The sequence below is a fragment of the Dipodomys ordii genome, unplaced genomic scaffold (genome assembly GCF_000151885.1).
Source record: "Dipodomys ordii isolate 6190 unplaced genomic scaffold, Dord_2.0 Scaffold20, whole genome shotgun sequence".
NCBI lineage: Eukaryota > Metazoa > Chordata > Mammalia > Rodentia > Heteromyidae > Dipodomys > Dipodomys ordii.
The window spans coordinates 6145694-6169308 of NW_012267236.1; the positions used below are offsets into that span (position 1 = coordinate 6145694).

Below are 23615 nucleotides of genomic sequence, written 5' to 3' on the forward strand. Positions count from 1 at the left end.
ACTTAGGAGGCTGAGATCACAGTTTAAAGCCAGCCCAGACAGTAAAGTCCATGAGACTCTTATCTCCAATTAACCACTGAGAAAAATGGAAGTGGTGCTGTGGCTCAAGTGGTAGAGCTCTAGCCTTGAGCTAAAGAGCTGAGGGACAATGCCCAGGCCAAGAGTTCAAGCCCCACCATTGACAACAAAACAAAGACAAATATCATGTGCTTCTTTTTTTTTTGTCATATGCAGAATGGGTTCAGAGATTTCAGTCCATAGTCCTAGGTTCCATTTGATTCTGGATCCATCGTAAGGCAAAACATCATGGCAATAGAAAGGAGCTCATAGTAGAAGAGGTTCTTTACTTGATGGGCATGAAGCAGAGCAACATAGAATATCTTGATTGAGACAATCCACTGGAAAACATTCTCCTCAGCATTCCATGAGTGCATCAATTCTAAGAGTCAGAGTGATTGAATATTGCCTACCTGGAAATCACCTCTGACAAAAGCACCAAAAGACTCTTCCTTGGCCTTTGGCTCTTCTATGCTTTTAATGTGTGCTAAGACAATGTCAGAGAGGGAATCTAACATTTGCTTGGCACTTGCTACATTTGCAGGCACCGTTTTATAAAATATAGTACATTATCATAGTTCATAGAGACCCAACCTGCTGGTGATTCAAAGCTTTGGCAAAGAGATCATATCATAGACAATCTATATTCTGGAAAATATAACAATGGAACTTTTTTATACAGGAAGAATTATGGTGTTGTACTTGATTGTGCCTTGAGCCATAGCCCACAGGCTTTAGAAAATCTTGTTTGAGGGTCGATTATATGGAAAAGATTGGAGTAACATGGACATGTGTAGAAAGGAGGAAGCCTTTGAAATGATCACAAGAGAACATAAAGCGATGATGTGTTGAAGCTGCCTGGCAAGATAGTGCTCTGAAAGAGCGCAGGCACTGAGCCTGGATCCCAGGGAGAACTGGCGTGAGCATTCCCTGCACCGGCCAGGGCAACACAGACTTCTGCCATCCTCCTCCTATTTAGGAGCTAAAAAGAACTTCAGAAATTTTTGTCATCAGGTTTTTAAAGGGAACACACTTAAAATAACCCCAGAAGAGAATGGTAATACTTAAGGGAACACCAAAGAGATACCCAAACAACACAACTCCCATTATAACATATGCTTTCAAAGCACTTTCCTATTCATTCCCCCTTTTTAATCCTTCTAATGTCCTGGAAGGAGTTGCTTAAAATAGAGGAACTAAGAGCAAAGAGGTACAGTGACTTGCCCAAAGCCACACCAGACAGTTAAGAGCTCAGCTTTTGAGCCAGAATCTTACCTCTGGGCCACACTGCTTCTCCATTCACAAGAGGGCCTAGAGTCACAGGGAAGTTGATCTTCAAGATCTACAGAAGTTGAGAAGAGGCCAAGGGGCCTAAGGCTCCCACAGCCCAAAGGCTGCTCTGCCCTTAACCAGACACTGCTCCCTCCAGGCTCCAGACTGATAGTTTATCAGACACAGACTGTGCCTCACCGCTGGCTTTCAGCAGAGCTGGAACTGGAGTTCTCAGGGAAATGCTTCAGTCAGCCTGCCATTCCAACTCCCCACCAAATCTGCCTTTTCTTCCTTCTTGGATCTCTTGAATAAATGAGAGACGTAGAAAACACACATTGTTAACCTGAAGTTCCTGGCCAGCCCATCCCTCAGAGCTGCCCCTGCTTCCAGAAACAATACCCTGATTATCATTCATTATTTCTACTTCTTAGTATTAAAACCTTTTTAATATGGCATTGAAGACCACTGGGGAGTTTTAAATTTCATGTCAGGCCAGGATTTATGGGCCAGTTCTGAAATTTTACCTCTGGGCTCAATAATTGCAATTCCCTTTTAATCGCTCTCTTAGACACCTCTGTGAAAAGACTTCAATTATTTCCACACGTGGTGGCCCCTGGGACTTGACCAATATGAATACTCAACTTGTGTCACCTCCTTTTGGAGGCAAGCACTAACCACACAGCAAGAAGCTGCCCAGTCTGATGTTCAGTGATACCAGAGAGCATTGTTGTTCTTGAGAAAGGAGTTGTGCATTTGGGACCACAACTCTCCTAATCTTGAGCAAGAAACAAGAAATAGATGTGTTACATGGTGCACACTCATGCTTGTTTTGAAATCTGTACAATTCTGTGCAAACACAAGTACATATTCAGAGTCCTTCCTTGGAAAACATTAAAGGAAGATAGGCTCTAGTCATCAATTACTAAAAGAAGATTTAATTGTAGGTCAAAAACATCGACTTCTGATTGGTGACAGTAGGCTCCAATTCATGCTCTGGGTGAGACCCAGAGCTCAAGCTGTGAAATTCGAACTACATACATTGATAATCCACGTCCTACCCTTGGGTAGAGGTAGCCAAGAGAGAATGAGGTTCCTCAGCCTAGGTGAGAAGGGATTCCTGGGCCCTAAATCAGCAGCCCTGAGCAGTGATATGAGACATTGCCTGTACTGGCAGGCTTTGCCTATTAGTGGGCCAGACTTCTAACCAGACTGGATGAAAGACAAGAAGGTCTTTAGAGCATGGATCCTCTAAAACAGCAGCAGACTAAGCTGGTTCTTCACAGGATGGAGTGCAATCATCACTGGGCATGCAAAGTGATTCGCTGGGACACTGTTAATGTAGCTTCTTATATGTATTAGTTATTTTAAAATAAACCGTTGAATTTTACTAATATGAAATGTCAGATTGACAGGAGTACATAGGCATACTCAAAGACTTATACTAGAGGAAAATAAAACAGCAAAATCTCCTAAATTAGAAGATGTGCTTGATACAAGAGAATTCGGTGGCAGGCCACTGATTGTTTCAGCCTAGAGTTCCAGCTTAGTTCATTGCCAAGCTCTTACCCACAACCATACAGAGGCAAGTAGTCATGAGGGGTGTGTGAAGGGCTCTAGTTCCCTTCATTCAGTTCAGTTCAGTAAAAGCTATAAAGTTCAGGCCCAAAACTAGCCATAGGATCCTATTGTCTGTGTTCTTTTCCTAGCCCAAAACTGCTTCATTTCCTCCTGCTTTCCATTCCTGTTTTCTCTTCTGTGAAATAGGAAGAGTTGAGTATTTTCCTATATCAGTTCTACAGAGCTAATGTTCATTTTCACCTATGAGAAATTTTGAGGAAAGGAGGACACTCCTGGATTAGATTTGTTTTCTCTCTGTGTCTCTCTCTTACTCTCTTTTTCTCCCTCTCTCTCTCTCTCACCCACACACACAAACCTCTTAGCCAACTACTAAGGGATAGCTCTGGTTTCCAGAGTTGTATCATCAGTCAAGCTTCACTTGTACAAACATCAGTCAGACAACATGGCAGTTAAACCCCCAATTCTAAGATACTCCATTTGTAGAAATCCAATAGAAGAGCTCCAGCACTTTCTAGCAATGCCTCACAACAAGCTCTTAACTCTTCATCCTATTCTGTCTGGCTGTGTGAAAAGGGAAATGAGAGTCCCTTTTTGTCTGCCTCCCAGGGTGTTTGCAAGAATCAGATGAGAGGCAGCAATTGTGGAAACATGAAGCTCCTTCAGTTGGGAGCGGATGCACTGAGCTGAAGGCCCATGGCTATTCCAAGGAGCACTCAGCCTATGAAATAGAACTCTGAGCTGAGATCTACCTTTTCCTGAGCCAGCTCAGGTTTAAATCTGATACGAGTAGTGCGGACTGAGATGTGTACACAGTAGACCCTCAGGAAATCACTGCTTCTCAAGCATTGAAGGGATGAAGTTGCACTCTGAAATTGCAGAAAGGTCTGAGTGTCTGCTCCTATCCTCCTTCTCATCCACCAGAACATCCACAATTGTATTCTGCTTCTGTACAAGGCTAGAGACAGAAGCAGCTGTAGACTTGGAAGTGGGCAGGCTGAGGTAGGCATCTCAACTCTGTTGCTTACTAACGTTGACAAGATAATTCATCTCCTGGAATCTCAATTTTCTCATTTGTACAGTGGAGGTGACCATCCCTACCTCTTACAGCTCCTAAGATGATTGAATGAGATAATTGTGAAGAATTTCTTCTCATTATCTAAAACAGTTCTGAGTGGTAAGGATTATGGTGATTATCCTCTGAAATCTATGTCGTCATTATTACCATCACTCCTCGGGTGATGCCCACCAATGAGCAGCCAAGCCAGTGACTCTTGTGGACCATAGACCTCTTCACCGTATTCAGATCCACCCACAGCAGCCCCTTCCACATAAGCCCCTTTGCTATTGAAGCAAAGGTTTGGGTGCTTTTTTCAATGATGCTTCTGAACCACCCCCTTCCCCTAGAGTTACCTGTATGACTTCAAAACCACCCCTAGGGCTCCCACACATCCATTTCTGAATCCTCAACCCTTTGAAGATGCTACAGACTGAGAAGGAGACGGCAGCTTCTGCTCTCCCACATCGCTCCATGAGACACAGGCCAAATATCTACCAAGACACCAATGTCTATGGTTCATTATTAAAAGGCCGAGTCAAAGAGGTAGGTTTTATGACCCCCTTCCTTGGGGCTGATTTTTATTGACTCAGAAACGTTCACTTGCTCTGTTTATAACGGTTGCATCACAGGCTCACCAGTGACTATGGTGACATTAATAAACAGTAGGTAGGTATACTGGAAGTCCTTTCTTCAGAGACCTGCCATCCATCTCTAGGCAGGCAGGTTAAGAAAAGTGGTTATTCCCATTCTGTAGGTAACCATTCCCCAGTTCCTTGCCACTTAAATCTCAATTGCATGTGTCACCCAACTACTAACCCAGCCAAACCTCAGCAGCCTTCCCCTTCCAGAAAATTAAAGTTTCCAGTTTAAAGGGAGAATTCAGGGCTTTCTTACTGTAAATATTCAAAGTCCAAGAGGATTGAGAGGAGGCGAGGAAAAGCTGGCCAGTGCCTGGGCATTCCCAGCCCCAGCCCAAGCTTCCTGGCTCCTCCACGTCCCTCTGCTTCTAGTGCAGGCTCAGCATGCCTTAAAAGTTCCAGGTCGGAATATTGAGCTGACCCCTCTAATGCCATATGAAGATTGGTGGTGGTGGTTCCAGCCCAGAAATCGACTCCCAGGTGAACATATCATTGGTGCAATCTCAGGCCTTCTCAAGCAGCTCAGTTTGCTGTGTTCTGCAATGTCCCCACTTAGCTGACACAGTAGAAGCCTGATGTCCAGTCTCTATTAATTTCTTCGAGCATGGTATAAAGGTTATGAGTCTTACATTGGGTGATTGGCAAACACTGTCTGGTATTGTTTTATAGAGGGGGTCTCCTGAAGATGGTTGTGGTATTATTCTAGGAGGCAGAGGCACTTGGATAGGAAAATGTCCTGTGCAGTTTCTGGCCTTCAGGAGAATGGAACTTCTTTGTGGGCAATGAGTCGTTTCTTAGCATCCTGTGGGCTTTCTTTCCACATAGAAAAATGATATCATTTATCAATACTACAGTCAAATGAGTGGGCATGCCTTTGAACAATCCACCTGTATCTGTTTGTGAAGACTGATGACGAATTAACACAAACTATGGCTTAAGTAACAATTTTATTGTCTCTTGATTCTGGAGAGTTGAAGTCCATGATCAAGGTGTCAGCAAGGCTGGCAGAATCATGAGGGAAGAATCTTTTCTCTCTTAGCTGCTGCTGTTTTCTGGCAGTCTTTGCTATCACTTGCCCTATAGATCCACCCTCCTCTCATCTTCACAAGATGTTCTTTCTGCATGCATATCTGTCTCTGTGTCCAAATTCCCTTTTGTATTAAGAACATACTCTCTGGATTAGATCTCACTCTAGAAATCACATTGTGCCTAGATTACCTTTATAAAGAACCAATTTTCAAATCAAATTTTATTCTGAAGTAGTAACAGTTTAATGTTTAACATATCATTATTGAGGGGGGGGAAACAGGGGACACAATTCAACAAGTGGTGTCACCTTTCCTATACACACTAATAAGACCAGGAGAGACTAGCCAATAATAGCAAATGTCACTGTCTAGCAGTTACTTGTTCTAACCTGAGAATTATAGTCTCACAAGATACCAAGTTGAACCTGGACCAGTGAAGAACAGCTCAGTAACAAACGATAACAATTGCTGGCACAGATGTGGCCAGACGAGAACTCTCCTATATTGTTGGTATGATGTTAGCTTGTTCAATCACTCTGTAAAGCAGTGTGAAGTTTCCTCAAAAAACTAAACATAGAACTTCTATGACCCAAAAATCCCACTCCTGAACATTTCTCCAATAGAACATAAACAAGGCTACAGTAAAACTTCCAGCACAATCATGTTCATTGAAGCATTATTTACTATAGCCAAGATATGGAATCAACCCAGATGCCCCTCAGTGGAGGAACAGATTAAGAAAATGTACGTATATACACAATGGAATTTTACTCAACCATTAGAAAGAATGATATTGTACCATTTGTAAGGAAATGGAAAGAATTCTAGTAAGTGAAATAAACAAGACCCAGAGAGTCAAAAGTCGCATGGTTTTTCACATTAGTGGTAGATAGAATGTGCCTATAAATCTACAAGTAAACACGCTGGGTGGTATGCAAGCTGTTCCAAATGAATTAACTAAATTATAATAGAGACTACAGAGAGCTCAAATAGTACATTTTTTAGGAAGACTAAATCAAATCCCAACAAAATAAACACAAGAAATGGGTACTTATTGGAGAGGCAAAAGGGAGAGGGGTAGACAATGTGGGGGAGAAGGGAGAGAGAATGCAGTCAAGAATTCATTGTTTATACCACAAAGTTAAGAAATACAATAAAGGAAGGCATGGGTTGAAGGGAGATGAGATTGTTGGAGGGGGTGATACAGATCAAGATGCATGGTATTCATATACTGCTTTTGTTAAATGACATCTCCCTTGCATAACCTCTTAAAAATATTTTTTAATTGCTTAAAAAAGTAGGAAGGGGACTTTGAATACAAAGAACACAAGGAAAATGTGCAGAGGCAAACAGCCTTGGCATATGCAGAAAATCAGAGTCTAGATGTGAAGGCAGTGGAGATCTCTGATCACATTTGAGTTGTAAAGAGATTATTCCACAGGTAGGTTGTAAGATGGAACCTTCCTCTGGCTTCAGAGTAGGAGTTGATGCAGCCCTGGAGCTCTGTTCTTCTCTGCCATGGAAGAGGATTCGTTATAGTGATTTCCAAGGCCCCTGCTAGTCTTAACATCTATCAGTGCTGCAGCCACATTATCATCCATGATTCTTCCCACAGGAGAGTATGGGTACTGGCTATCAGAGCTTGTGAGCACCCTGCACCAAAGGGCTCAGAACTTTTCTCCATCAAAGCCCATTTCCAGACAGATGTCCACTCCAGCAGAGGAGCAGAGCACTCTCTGCAGGTGGGGAACCTTCTCAGCTGGTTAAGTTAGTGGGCTCTGCTTACCCCACATCTCTAAGCCCCTCAGCCTTTTATGACTAATCACTTATCTGGGCCACTGTATCTGCTTATGGGACCAGTTTATGAGCCAGTTTGTCCTGACATATAAAATTTCAGCACAGTGGTTTGACTTGGCCAGAGATTAATGGCTGAAATGGAGTCTCTGAGCTTGGACATCAGCATTTTGCTTGCCTTAGAGATTTGCTTTCTTAGTTAGACACATTAAGTAGCAGTTAGCTGCCTCTCTAGGAAGCAGGTTGTGCTATAGTACATCCTTTGAGCCTGGCCAGAGTGTACTGCTTTGAAGTTGGGAAGCCTAGGGAGAGAATTCCTAGGATGGATGCTCAAGCTGGAGGCAGATGGACTGAGGGAATAATGTGCTAGAAAAGACTATTTCAAGTCTCACTGTTGTCTTTATCCTTCTCCATGGGGAGGATGTATTTGAAAACAAACAGAAAAGCTAGACTAAAAGAACCCGATACATTGATTTGGCTTGAAAGAAAAGCTTGCATTTGAAATGAACAGATGGTGCTAAACTGGAACTGGAAGGAAGAGAGTTAGGAAACCTAAGTCCAGATTTCCACTGGCCGCTGAAGGGTGTTGTATCCATGCCTCCTTAGAGAGGGAATTAGAAATGCCAAGACAATGATCCCCTGGATGTTAATCAGAGAAAAAGCTACCACCAGCCAGCCAGTAAGTGTGTGGGACAGTAAACCCTGCTAAGCACCCCACCTCCAGCCCCTCACATATTCTTATGCAATTCTTTCTGATTTCTAAAATGCTAGCACCCAATGCACTCTCTTCTTAGTCCTTCCCCCACTCTACCTTCAAGCTGAGATTTACCCTACAGTCCCTAACGATGTGTTCAGTAAGAGCCAGGGAAATAAATACCTCATATAGGACCTAATCGAAAATTAAGAGAAAGAGAAGCTCAGCATTCTCAGGTCACTACTCTTGACTTAGAGAACTTTCCTACCATTTGATTCAGTGCAGGGAGGGGTAACCCTGGATAATCAGTATTCAGTATTCTTTCCTTTTTTCATTTTTCCTTTCATGTGGCTTTATCTCAAGTATTTATTTTAGTAATTAAATACTCACATACATATACTCACACCAAGAAATACAGGACATATAGAATTTTACTGGTTCATTTTTTGAGGCCAGTTTTACCAATATAAAAATAGGAACAAAACATAGACCACTATGCCTTATGAATATAGAAATAAAAATCTGTGCTAGATACCCAGATTCTCTGGAGGCTAAGATCCAGAAGGTCACAGTTCAAAGTCAGCCTGAGCAGGAATGAGAGTCCATCTCCAAAATAACCAACAAAATATAGGGCTGGAGGTATGGCTCCAGCCCAGCAAGCATATTTTCCTTTTAAAAGGAGCAAAATATGTTAGTGAATCCTCTATGTGTTTGTTTATATGAACCAAAGCAAACTATCCCCATTAGATAAAAGGATTGGGATCAATAGTTTCTCGAAAATCAACTTACATCCTGAAACATTTCATTTTAACTTACTATTTCCCCATGTATACTTTATTACCAGTGTGTTCTATTTGCTGGACTGTCTTTCATATAAATCACATTCAGAACACTTCGTCCTTATTAGCCAGTTTCTGTTTTCTTTCAAGTAGAAATAATTTTAAATACTTATCAAGTTTTCTAGAGTCTTTCTGGTGTGTGTGTGTGTGTGTGTGTGTGTGTGTGTCTGGTGTGTGTGTGTGTGTGTGTACCAGGGCCTGGGCATTGTACCTTAACTGTTTTACTCAAGGCTGGCACTCCACACTTGAGCCACAGCTTCCCTGTTGGTATTTTGATGGTTAACTGAAGAAAAGAGTCTCACAGATTTTCCTACTTGGTCTGTCTTTGAATCATGAACCTCCGATCTCACCCTCCTGAGTGGCTAGGATTACAGGTGTCATAGCATATCATAGCCTACAGCTTTTGTTCTTCTCAGGCAGAATGAGATGATAGGGAGGAAAGAAGGGGGAAAGGAAGCAAAAGAGACATGGAGAAAGGAAGGTAAAATTAAAATTGGCTAAAGAGAAACCAAGAAAAGAAGCTGTTCATTTTTCCTTTGTCCAAAGCATGAGAGAAGAATTAGGGGGATGCTGTTTTGGGCCATTTTCTTAGCCCCTAACCCAGGAAAGCCAGACCTCCTTCCAGATCTCTATCACCTAGGCAAACAACTCAGCCCGTGGCCTCAGAGAGTTTATCGTGCCTTGGCACTCCGCTTGTGCCCCAAGTCCTTCCTATGGAACCCAGGGCCACTCTCAGCCTCAAGCTGGACCAGTGGGAGCCAGATTCTTCCTTAACTTGAAATCTTTCTCCCATCCAAATGCAATATTCTCCAGGGCAGGCTGATCTGACTTCCGGGACACAATGAAAAGTGAATGAATATTATTATTACAGAAAATTAATAAGGAACAAAGGAATTCACACTAAAATTTACATTGATCTGGCATTTTTCCCCTGCTACCTCCAATAAAAATGCTTTAAAACCGGCTGATTTAATGGAAATGATTTTTAAAAGTGCTGAATGGTTTATATTTACTGCAGAATTACTACAGAGTATATTTTAAGGAAAATATTTGAAAATTATGTGTGTATTTTATCTATAGGATATGGTTTTAAAAAAGAAAAAGGTGCACTAGATTTTCTTTTCCCTAGTCTATTGATCCGGACAAGCTTCCACAGGCTCAGCTCCTTCTAACAAATCTTCACACCTTTCTACCTGTGTTAGAGACTTGTCAAGAGACTTAGCAAAGACGCATGTGGAGATGTCAGCCATGCAGCCTGAGCTGTGACAGAGTTACATTTCATAATAATCATCAGCGTCATGTGACAGCGTCTCTGTGACATGGACTCAGCTGATTGCCTAATTTATGAGAGTCTGTCATCTTTACCCTCACTCATAACTTTGGCTCTTCCAGCTTGAAGGTTCGTCGTCACCAAAATGATGAGGCTCTCTGACTGGTATAGAACATGAAGATGGCCATGTGCTATAGCTTTAGGTCCCTAATCCTATTCAAACTGAAACAAAGTCCTAGAAAGACTGTTTCTAACCTCAAGGAATTTAGAATACTGTAAGATGCTGTTTACAATGACTGTTATTTGCCTCTACTGGTTAAAACTCAGCTCTAAGTAGAGTGTTGGGTAAGCCTTCAATAAGTGTTATTAGTGGCTGCTGATCATATTATTAGTGCTGCTATTCTTTGTTGGTATTATTGTTGATCATATCATTAGTGTCTGCTATTATTGTCATTCTTGGTGTTTATTATATTATTAGAACTGTTATTGTTGCTGTAGGTAATGTTCATATTGAGTTGGTCTACATGTGACCTTCAAGGGAGAGAACTTGAGAACTCAGATACTCATGGGTCCTAATTGCTATAATTCTCTGATTACTTCTTATTAGATCTTGTTAGATGAAGGAGCCAAAAATGATTTGCTAAAGCACATGATCAAACATAATACTTCCTTCCTGCAACTTCCCAGAGTGCCCCAGTTCTTAAGATCTTGTGTTTTTTTTGGGGTGGTGGGTCCGGTCGTGGGGCCTGAACTCTGGGCCTGGGCGCTGTCCCTCAGCTCTTCAGCTCAAGGCTAGCGCTCTACCACCTGAGCCACAACGCCACTTCCGGCTTTTTTCTTTTTGCTCATGTGGTGCTGAGGAATCGAACCCAGGGCCTCATGCATGCAAGGCAAGCGCTCTACCACTGAGCCACCTTCCCAGTCCCAAGTTCTTAAGTTCCCCAGTTCTTAAGGCATCTTCATCATTTAAGTGTAAGACAGTTGATGTCAATACTGGATATTAATTTCTAGATTAAGTCAACTCCACCACCCCATAAATTTGGAGCAAGAATGTCAAGATAGTGTCTGATTTAATGGAAAACTATGTAATCATTTGTCTTCTCATTCAACAAATATTTGTTGAGCATCTGCAATGTGTAAGACAATGGAGACACAATGATGGATGATCCACCACCTTGACATTAAGGAAATGAGACTTGAGAGTCATCTTCCTGTAGAGTCCAGTGAAAAATAGCTACTCCTACCAGACTGGATCACATGTATTCTGAACGCACTGTCTGTGCAGCTTCTGCTTAGGTACTGTGTCAATCTGCACTGGCCTTTCTCAAATCCCTGCTCCTCTTTACAATCCACCCTCAAGTTACTCCTTTCCTGATCAGCCCATCTGAGTCATTTCTGGCCCTCTATGCTTCTGTAGCACCCAGCACCTACACCATCACCTAGCTCTGACACAATGCCATTCATTGTAAATTTTGGTACAGATTTGGATGTTTTCTGTAAGCTCCTTGAGTGTAAGCTAAATCCTAAATCCTTATCTTCCTTAGAGCTTCTAATACTTATCTAGTGTGCAACAATGCACCCATAGATGCCTGAGAAATGGAAACATAACTCAACAGATTCCAAGTGAGAAACAGACACAAAGTATCTTTTCACAAGCTTCAGCAGATACAAAGATGAAAAGATTTTATCTTAAGGGGCATTGGGTCCTTGGGCAGGTTCTGAGAAGACTGTTAATCTTCTCTTATAGTCTAATACTGATACAGCTTGCTATAGGGGTGTTGTGACATATCTTTGAGTTGTGTTTATCATCTGAAGATCCATGTAAGTGACACAATCTAGGGTCTGGCCCATTTTTCTCCCCTGGCTAAAGAACTAAAGGACAGAAAACAGACAGAACAGGTTTATGTGAAACCCAAAGAAACAGTAAAAGTAAGAATGAGTAAAACAGTGGAATGGACTTCTTGTACAAGGAGGAGTCCACAGTCTCTTTCTCAGGAGTCAGTCTCTCTCCTAGGTCCTTTGACTCCTCCCTTTAGGGCGTGCTCATGGTCTGATTGGTTGAAGAGTGGACATTAACTGCAGAGAGTCTTGTGATTAGTTCCTCAATCTCTATATATGTCTGCTTGAGTCATCCCTACCCCCATTCTAGTATCTTCCACCAAGCATGACCTGGTCCTTGTCACCATGTTCTGCCTAGCCCAGAGACCTAACTTCATAAATTTTTTGTTTATTTGTTGAAACCAGTATAGTCGCCACTGTTTAGCAATCATAAACCCTTTCCCTTCCTCTTCTACCTGCATGCCTTTTCTGAGCCTCGTAAATGAATTGAGAGGCAGATACCTTCCAATAAAAGCCAGTGTGGTTCTCTGAAGAAAGCTATGGCCTTCTGTAAAAAAAAAAAAAAGGAGCTCGCCTTTTGGAGGCCCTACTGTGTGCCAAGAACAGCTCGCCTTATTCTGCCTGTCCTCTTGTCATTCATTCCCACTTCAAAAATGAGGAAACCGAAACCTCAAGAAATTAAATCACTTGCCTAAGGCCTCAAAACTAGAAGGTGGTAGACCTGAGAGCGGAGCCCTCTATGCTCTGCCTCGCTGCTCTACCACCTCATTAAAGGCCTCCCAGTGAGCAGCCTGCTGGATGAGTACAGGGCTCACGCCTGAAGCAGCCGGATGTCAGCATTTTGTCCACTGGGATATTGCACAGTAGGAAAGTAAGATGCATTCTCTCTCCTGTCAGCTGCTGTCCACAGCCCTCACATACTGTCACAAAATTTCCCTTCATTCAGTGCTTAAAATAACATTGGTGCCTTCACCCTTTTGAGTCCTGGCTGCCAACCCTTCATTCACATCAACAGCTTTCCTGAAGTCAGACATGCTAGACAGTTCCCGTTAGATATGTAGAGACTAACCTGGTAGGGAGCAAGGATACCTGGGAGATTCTTTTTGTTTCCATGTCAGTGCATCTTAGGATTTTCCTGTGGATTTTCTGACAAGGTATCCCATGAATTGGCCAGAATACCTAGTCTCAAAAACCTGAATTGGTGACACCTCAAGCAATGCTCAGTAGATACAGCCTTCTCTATCCCAGTGATTTCAGCAATGTGAAATGAAATTGATTGGACAGATTGATCTGTAGATTCTGTTGTCTTATTCTTGCAGTTCAGGAGAAATACTCTAATTTGATCTTAGATCTGTAGATAACTCGATGTGTGATCTTGGGCAAGTCTCCATTTTTCCAAGAAAGATCGACTGAGCCTCTTCGCATAAACAGATCTTGGATTTTTATAATTAATCCTCCTCCTTCTACTTCCATGAAGCATTTGCTCCTGGCAGCTTCCAGGGCTTTCATAAATCAGACTTCTGTAATCTGCAAGAGATGTATAGGCATCCGATCAATAAAGGACCCTCAAAAACTTTAATTCAATGCCCAAGAACCTTAAACCCAAGGAGTTACAGGGATTTACCCAAATCCAAGAAAATCCAGGACCAGAATCAAGGACTTAGCTCTCAATTCAGTGGTTTTTCGGCAAACTCCTTCTATCCTCTAGATGAGAAATGGACCTTGATAGTCACAAGCCAAACCTCCTGCCTTTTTGGATGGCATCTAATTTATTCATCATGGTGTAGTCACTAGGCAAACAAGGGTGGTCAGTATTCTCCTCAGAAAATTGCATGCAAAGTTGGAGATACTCTCTCTGCTGGAGAATACAATTCATCAGCAAATATCCAAAATTTCAGGCACTTGCAGAAAAGTGCCTTGTTCAAAGTCATCAGGCAAATGAGATACAGAGGCAGAATGGGAACTGGAGAACTCCAGAGAGGCATGTAGAAGAAAATGGATTGTGACAGGCTGTCCATTCAATCCTTTTGGCTTTCTAAAGTCCAGGTGGACACCCCACACTGTCAAGTTGATTGATTGAAGCCCCAGTGCTCAGACCATCAACAATCCCCAGCACATGGATTCGGTTGCACATTTGTTTCTAAGAGGCTCCAGGTTGGAACGTGACCTTCCCCCCTTGCAAGCATTAAGTAGAGTTGCCATCCACCAAAGTGAGGAAAGTGGGACCCCTAATGAGCTAGTTTCGTGACCACTGGGCTGCAAGCAAAGAAGATGGAGCAGGCAGAGGAGAGAGCTCACATTTGGTTTTTACTGAGTTTTCGCCTGTCTCTTAAACAAATCTGACCCTAGGTATAAGCTTGCCCTTTTGCAGTCCTGGCTTCCCTGGATATAAAATACATGTTTGGCAACTGCTCTGAAAGTTATTAAAGTTGCAGCAGTAAACTATGGGAGGCCAGAGAATTTCAGACAAAAGTTATTGCATCAGTAACTCAGAAACTAATTCCTAAAACTCCTGACACATTTATCCAGAGGGCCAGTGCCAATATAGAAATGGAAATCATTGTCAAGGGCCACTGTGTACCTGGAATTAAAATCCATCATTCCTCAGACCAGACAGCTACAATTTGGCAGAACGTGAATACACCTGCCTTTGACTAGCATCTCTCCTTGAAAATTGGGTCCTTTACGTTTCAGAACAAGAAAAATTCTGCTCTCTTTGTTTGGGATTTTTTTTCTTAAGAACAACCTCGTTTACATTTTCTTTTCAAATATTTCTTTCTTTGACAGCCCCACATTTAAACTGAAAGGCCTCCCTTTCCTTATTCAATTGTACTGGTTTTATTTTGGAGAGAAATCCTGCTGGGTACCGTAACGGAGAAGAAAGTTTACAGCAGCAATAATCCTTACTACAGCATCTATTGTAGGGGAACTTAATACACTTTTATTAAATGGCTGAGGAATTGACTCCAGTGATCTGAATTAACTACAGAAGAGCAAAGAGAAGGAACCCAAGTTCCTCCTCCATCCAACAGACGGTGGAAACTGCATGCCCAGCCGGGTGCCAGGAGCCAGAGACACAAAACTGCCACCCAGAGACACCCCTTTGAGAAAGCTTATGATTCCATCATCAAAAGTCAGCAATGACAGGCAGGTTGTGACAGGACCCAAATGTTAGCCACCTAAGGTGGAAATGGGTCTCCCATTCACCATCTTCACCATGGGAGGATTGACCAAAGGCCTCAGCGTTTTAAAGAGTCACATACTTTGGCTCTGATGCTAAAATTTTGTCCTAAGGCAGTATGTAGATAAGTACATACAGTTTAGTTTTATCAAGCCCATGACAGAGAAGAAATCAGCAGCCATGTATAAGCCATTAAAAATGCAATCAATGAAATGATAATGTAATCTATATTTATTATCTCAAGACACACATGGAGTGGGAATGTGCAGACAGGCCTATGGAGCATGGATGCAATTATGTAAAATTAGATCTGAAATGGTCACTGGGGTGATCACTCTCCTTCTCATGGGATGATGCTCTGGGTGCCTTATTTTCTTTTTCCAAATTGTTGGGATCTTTGTTTAAAAAGAAAATAGTGAGCACCACTTTATATTTGAGTGTTGAGGTTTAAAAAAATTTTAACAAAAGGTAATTTTTTGCCTACATTTCTTGTCACTTATCCTTCTATAGCTAAGTCCAACCTGAAGGTTAAAAACATACAGAATATCACAATGATTTCATATTGTATGTCAAAACCCTCCAATTTACACATGTTAACTTATCAAATTAGTACAGGTCTTCTATTATGTCTTCTATTATAGCTAATAAAATTGTTTTTTTAGTAAATATAAAATAGATCATTCCCATTTTCCATGAAAATTGTCTTTATAGACATACGTATATATGCGCACACATGTAAATATATATATATATATATATATATATATGGGAGACATATATCTATTTGTATACACACATGTGCATACACACATACACAGGACCTTTGGTGAGTTCTATACCTAAGAAGAATATTGATTTGCCACCATAGTCTAACACTGATATATTGTGTTGCAGAGATATATCTGGATCAATGTTGAAAAGTAAATTGGATGTTCCAATCAGTGCCAGGAGGCTATTCCCAGAGGTTAATAGCATGAGCAAGGTGTAAAAATGTTCATTTAGCTTATTCTCTGCTCGCTGATGGTGTCAAGGGCCTTGATTACAGCTGAGTATAGAGCTCACCACCTGACCTGCTTCCTTCTTCTGTGTTTGCTTTTTGTTGTTGGTTTTTGCAACGTCTAGGTCAATCTTGGGTACCTTTTACCCCAAAACACATGCTTCAGTGCACTTTAATTTTCCTGCAGTAAATAAATAGCTCTCCCTAACTTCCTTTAAGTAACTATATAGAAAACCTGAGGGCGTTAAGACTTTACTATCAGATAAAAATTCCAAAACAAAGTGTTGTTTCCAGAGATATTTATGAAAGAACTGGTCATTTTTTGTCGACTTTTCACAGGTTCTGCTGCCAGGATTGCTTAAGTATGTATATTCTCCACCTATAAGTCTAACTACCAAAATAATTCAAACGTATGTAATTACCTTCAAAAAAATGTGGAAAGAGAAATGTCAGTGGCCCGAATAAGTTTGAGAATTGGGTTTCTGAGGTTACTAGACAAAAAGACAACTAAGCTTACATGTTACTGTTGCAGTCTCCATCCTCAGACACTTGAGGTTCCATCCATTGGCACTAATGAAGAAGGTGAGCCCTGAAGCCACTTGAGGTCATGACTCCCCTGTCTCTCTCCCTCTCTCTGCAGCTTGGATTTGTTTCTCATCATTGTTTTTCTGTGCTTTCTTCTCCTGCTTTCCAATGCTACCAGCTGGACAGTGCTTCAGGGAAGAGTCGGCCGTCCAGACAACCCATTCCGAGTAGCTCTAGAATACATCTCCAGTGGAAACCGAAGTCTGTCTGCCGTGGACTTCTTCGCCCTGAAAAACTGCAGTGAAGGTACCTGAGTCTGCCTCTCCCCGCCATTCCTTGGTAGCCTGGGGTCTTAGGTGTGTCAATAACCTACAACTATACTTATCTAGGAATGAGCACACATACATAGAAAAGTCTACAGTGCTTAGGGGCTGATTCTGAGTGCAGTACAGACCAGATAATTAGTTTTCAAAGATCCAGAAGAAAAATTTATCTGCTTACTCAAAATCTCATCAAATAAGATTATGGTCTTCAGTATAGAAAATATAATTTAACTTTCCATAGTTACCAAATACTTTCAACTGGTTTTGAAAATATTTTATCATGGAATCTTTTAAATATGTGCTAAATATATTGAATAGTTCAGTGGATCTGCCTATACCCTCAACTCAATATTACGTTATCAACCATTTTGTTTCTCCTATATCCCTACCCATTCCTCTCCCTCCCCCAAATTTTCTTTGGTCTTGAGGTAAAATTTGTAACTAAGAATTTTAATGGTTTTTATGTGTTTGTTTTGTCTGTCTTAGGGCTTGGACTCCAGCCCTGGGCACTGTCCCTCAGCATTTTAGCTTAAGGCTAGGGTTTTGCCACTTGAGCCACAGCGCCACTTCCCATTTTCTGCTGTTGTATTGGAGATAAGAGACTTATGGACTTTCCTTCTTGGGCTGGCTTTGAACCATGATCCTCAGATCTCAGCACCTGAGTACCTAGGATTACAGGCATGAGCCACAGGTGCCCAGCTTTTAATGGTTTTATTTAAGCTATTATTAAGGGATAACACAAGGAATAGTTATATGAGAAAGTTTAGCTGATTTTGTAAAAAGCATTAGGGCATGAGCCACAAGCACAGTCCCACTTTGTGACTTTCTATTGCAGTTGACTACCAAAAGAACATACATCTCTCTCTCCTGAAGAATAATTTTGAAATTTTAAATTGGCATGCATTGTGGTTCCATTGTAATAGTATCATAAATGTGTGCAATGTACTTTGAACATATTCACTTCTCTATTATAGTCTTTTAACGTCTCTAATACATATCCAAGGTACTTTAATCCTCTCCTCTCCCCCTACTCTCTTCTTTCCCCTATCGAATTTTCTTTTGTGCCTTTGCTTCCAGGAAACAATTAAATACTGTAAGCCAGCATAGTAATTATATCTGTGTAGGTTTTTGATATTCATTTTCCTCTCTATGGTTTTTCTTAAATCTCATTTTCCTATTTTCAATCTCATGTTTTGGTGTGTGTCTTTCATTAAACATTGCCAGAAATCTGATTGGCGAACAGGATGGCATGAATCATCAGTAGATGTTTAAAGTTGATTGTTCTTTGATTCTTTTGTGGGCCCAGGGTCATATAAGAAACATCCTTTATTATATCCCAGGTAGAGAGGGTGGAAGAGACAGGCTTGAATTTTATAAAACTTCAGGAAGAAGCCACTTACTTTTTTCCTGAAAGTTTTAGCAAGCATTGATTTTTAGTAGAACATGATTAAAGCAGAAAGAAATGGAGAAGGGAGAGAAATATTTCCCGCTCTACAGGAACGGGAGTTAAAAAAAAAATCAAGAAGTCACTACCACTACTGCTGCTCCCCTGTTGCTCTGCCTCTGCACAGAGGTAATCTGAGGGCCTCTATCATCCTGTGGTCTGAAAGTCCCAGGAAGAAAGGATATACAGAAAGGAGGTCTGGGATCCTCCCAGATCTAAATACCCAATATAGACTATTTGTGAACAGTGAAGACCTATTACATGCAGTGATCGTCTGTTGTGTGCAGAGACCTGGATGTGAACCTGTGATTCTTCAAGGTGGGTAGGACAGTGACTCCTGACTCCCTTAGATAGGAAACTGTCCCCCTCTCCCTTCTACTTCCCCACCCTCTCCCCTGCTACCCATCCTGTGCCTTCTGCTGCTGTGGTTTCATTCATTACTGGCCTTGTAAGAACTTCTGCAAATGAATTTTGTTGTTCTTGTTGTTTTAATCAGAACTGATTTATGTGTGTGGGAAAGAAAACTCACCATAATGTGATAGATTGAACTGCAGTTCAGGTTGAAAAGGTGGCTAACCTGTGCTATGAGGCAATGTATGAAATGCATGTGGTTTGGCAGTCAGCCAGGGGTTTGTACACATGTTTCGACACTTCAGAACTTAGGGATCTGCAAATGGCTCTGGACATCATCAAGCTTCACAGATGTTGAGGATCTCCACACCATCCAAGAGAAGCCCGCGGTTGAAATGGAACCGCTGGACAAGAACGTGACAGGGGAGAGGTATTCATTTCCATAACTGGACTAATCTCATTTGAAAAACATTAAGGAAAGAAAATAAGCGAGTGCAAAGATCCAGATATCAGGCCCAGCACAAATCCTGCAAACAAAAGAAACTTTACTCTGCAAAAATTCTTTGCCTGCTCCATCAGGGGGCAGAGGTTTCCTCCCTCACATTGCAACTCCCTCTCACCTACAAAACTTCCCCTGTGGCCTGCAGGGCATTTGCAGTGAGTCTGTTTCATAGCTTAAAAGACCTGTTTCTTGTCTGCTTTTCACCCCTGTGAAACCAAGGCAGTTGACCTCTTAAAACATTCTCTAATGATCCAGAAAATTACTGCTGGCAGGGCATCCTCTTAGAGGAAGAAGAAGACAAATCTGCCTCTGATTTCCTGGAAAAAGCAGCCTGGCCAGGATACTTGGAGCTGCTCCCGTGCTCCAGTTGCCTTCCAGGCTCCAGGTCCAAGGACAGATGGTCTTCATGAGAAAAGAGTATCTCTCCACACTTTTCCTCTCCCTTGGAAACACCTTTGCCACCAAGGTGTGTGGAGGGATTGGAGAGGATGTGTGAGAGAGTAGAGAATTTCTTAGAACTTTTCACTTTCCCTTCCACAGTGAAACAAATCCAGGTGGCATAAGGAAGTTCTGAACATAGAAAATACCATAAAACTATACTCGCATGTTTAATGTGAAGGAAATTGGGGGTTCTTATTGTTGTCGTTTGGGACTTTTTTGAGATTTTTTTTTATCTTTGAGGGTTTTTTTTGAGGCATATTCAAGGCCTATTTGGTGTAAATGAAGTGTTTTGTGTTTGGGGATCCATCATCTTGGTTAGGTTGTGAAGTAAAGAAGGGGAAAAGAACTAATAACATGTAGCGAAAGATGAGATAGACATATAAGATATCTATTTCCTGATCATTGTTTGATGAACCAAAGATAAGTTGTGAAGGAAAATGCAACTAGAAAAGTCTACGGTTGTCTCTGAGCCCTAGGAAAACAGGTGGGAGATTTGCTATTTTGGTAGGTAAACCTTATTGAAGATCCTGGAGACAATTCTCCCTGTGTCATCGACAGAGTTCATGCCTAGTTCCTTTTTAAATCCTTAGGTCTATCATCATGTGTAGCCTTAACAGTTGTTCAATTAGTGTGAACTGATGGCAGTACACACTGACACTGATGGAGCACGCATTTGGACCAAGGCAAACTGTCATTTCACGTGTTAGCTCATACAAGCTTTACAATAATGCTATAAAGCAAGGACTAGTCTTGCCTCACAAATGGGGAAACAAACTAAAGGGAATTTTGAGACTTGCTGAGGTCGTTAGGTGTGTAAAAAGTAGAGACAAACTGGACCCCAAGTTGTCCTAATTAGCAGGTCAGGTCACTGTTTCTGTTTCCTTTGTGGAATGTGTGCAGAGTGAGATGTTCCTTCTAAGGTGCTTGGGAAACTTAGAATCATTTTTGTTGTTGGGGTTTTGTTTTGTTTAGTGCAGTGCAGTGCTAAGGATGGACTCTAGGACCTTATATATACCAGGCATAGCCTGGTATACATAACCACATAGCCTACATCCTTGGCCTTCCTGCTCCTCCAAGCTCTACACCCAATGGGTCAAAACCCTGAACCCTAGTCTTACTGGTGTCCTGTATTCTACCTGTTGCTGTCTAGCTCCTACTGTGGCTGTCACATAGATTTATCCTTAAGACTTTGTTTTCTTATCCCTCTACCTTATGATTCTTATATTCTTCATAAGCCAAGTTGGATTTTGGCAGCATCTAGCTGGTTTCTCTATTCCAATTCCCATCCTTCGCATGTTGCCAGAAAAAGTCCCTCCAGTATTCCCTTTCCTTATGGAACCTTCATGAAATGCTAGTGACTTCTGATTGCCTCCCATATCACAAAATAACATTTTGGGGCTGCACTCAACACCTTGCTTATTTTCTGGAACTAAGAGACATAATTTCCATGTACTGAAATTCTACTCCCAAGACTTCAAGGTCTGCATCTAAATTTAGTAGCCAGATAAGCACTGGTACACTGGTAGCTCACACCTATAATCTTAATTACTCAGGAGGCTGAAATAGGAAGATCACAGTTCAAAGCCAGCCTTGACAGAAAAGTCTATGAGACTCTTAGCTCCAATTAACCAACAAAAAGCCAAAAGTAGAGGTATAGCTCATGAGGTTGCCTTAAACTGAAAAGGCTAAATGAGAGTCTGAAGCCCTGAGTTCAAGCCCCAGTACACAAAAAATAAATATATACATGACAGATGGATACATAGATAGATAGATACATGGATAGATAGATTTAGTAGCCATTTATAATTATTTCCCAATTAGTTCTTTGAGACCCTAACTTGAGGTTAAGATCTTGTCCTGCATTTTTTTCATTTCTCCAGGTGGAACAGTTACTAGATTACTAAGCATATAGGACAAAATACATAAATACTTGTCAACAGATTAATTAATTAATTAATTAATTCTGTTCCTGTTTTATAGCTTTGGGCTTTTTGCCTTGCTCTTTCCAAAAGAAAGAAGCTGTGTGTAAAATTGCTTGGACTAGGTTTTTCCTTGAAAAGCCAGTGAAATAACATTTTATGCATTCAGCACAGATAAGAGGGAATAAGACCCAGAGATACCCAGGCTAGGGCTCCCAAAGAACCCTTAACTCAATCACAAAAACCTTCCATCAGTAGATATCTCAGAGCAATAGGATTATTTTTTGGGGGGGCGGTCCGGTCATGGGACCTGAACTCTGGGCCTGGGCGCTGTCCCTCAGCTCTTCAGCTCAAGGCTAGCGCTCTATCACTTGAGCCACATCACCACTTCTGGCTTTTTTTCTTTTTGCTTATGTGGTGCTGAAGAATTGAACCCAGGGCCTCAGGCATGCAAGGCAAGTGCTCTACCACTGAGCCACCTTCCCACCCCCAGCAATAGGATTATTTAAAACACTCACCAGCACACTTCAACTTCTAAGACACCTATAGAAAAATGCAGGTGAGAATGGGCAGGACTAGGTTCTTAAAAAGGACTTGAGAGTATCAATGAACCTCTAAGCAGCTCCTAGCAGACACTCACATTGTACTTCTGTTTACATGAACTCAGCCTTTGCAACAATGATGTGAAATGTGTGCCTTTGTGATCATTGCTCCAATTCTTTGGATGGGGAAATCAAAACACAGAAAGTTAACTAATTCACCCAGAGTCACCCAGCAGATATTGAGATGGAAAACATATGGTTCCAGAGTCCATGCTCCTAGCTAGAATGTCCTGATGCTTTGACAGAATGTCACTACTGGAAGTCACCACTGGAGAGTCACCCCTGCAGGGTCAAAACTGGAGGGTCACCACTGGAGAATCACTACTAGAGGATCACCACTGGAGGGTCAAAACTGGAGGATCACCACAGGAGAATCACTACTAGAGGGTCACCACTGGAGAGTCACCACTGGAGGGTCACCACTGGAGGGTCATCACTGGAGAATCACCACTGGAGCACCACTGGAGAATCACCACTGGAGGGTCACCACTGGAGAATCACCACTGGAGAATCACCACTGGAGGGTCACCACTGGAGAATCACCACTGGAGAATCACCACTAGAGAATCACTACTAGAGGGTCACCACTGGAGAATCACCACTGGAGGATCACCACTGGAGAATCACCACTGGAGAATCACCACTGGAGAATCACCACTGGAGGATCACCACTGGAGGTCATCACTGGAGAATCACCACTGGAGAATCACCACTGGAGAATCACCACTGGAGAGTCACCACTGGAGAGTCACCACTGGAGGATCACCACTGGAGAATCACCACTGGAAGGTCACCACTGGAGAATCACCACTGGAGGGTCACCACTGGAGAATCACCACTGGAGAATCACCACTGGAGGGTCACCACTGGAGAATCACCACTGGATGGTCACCACTGGAGAATCACCACTGGAGGGTCACCACTGGAGGGTCACCACTGGAGAATCACCACTGGAGGGTCACCACTGGAGAATCACCACTGGAGAATCACCACTGGAGAATCACCACTAGAGAATCACTACTAGAGGGTCACCACTGGAGAATCACCACTGGAGGATCACCACTGGAGGGTCACCACTGGAGAATCACCACTGGAGGGTCACCACTGGAGAATCACCACTGGAGGGTCACCACTGGAGGATCACCACTGGAGGGTCACCACTGGAGGATCACCACTGGAGGGTCACCACTGGAGGATCACCACTGGAGGGTCACCACTGGAGGGTCACCACTGGAGAATCACCACTGGAGAATCACCACTGGAG

The 23615-nt window shown here is 42.1% G+C and overlaps 1 protein-coding gene across 1 annotated transcript in view; it reads left to right on the forward strand.

Annotated features, from left to right (window-relative positions):
• The window catches only part of Alk (anaplastic lymphoma receptor tyrosine kinase), a 716643-nt gene that overhangs the window by 505435 nt on the left and 187593 nt on the right, over positions 1–23615 (forward strand). Inside the window, exon 5 of the mRNA XM_013013560.1 lies at positions 16948–17075. Coding sequence (XP_012869014.1) covers positions 16948–17075 — 128 coding nt within the window. The remainder of the gene's footprint in view (positions 1–16947; positions 17076–23615) is intronic.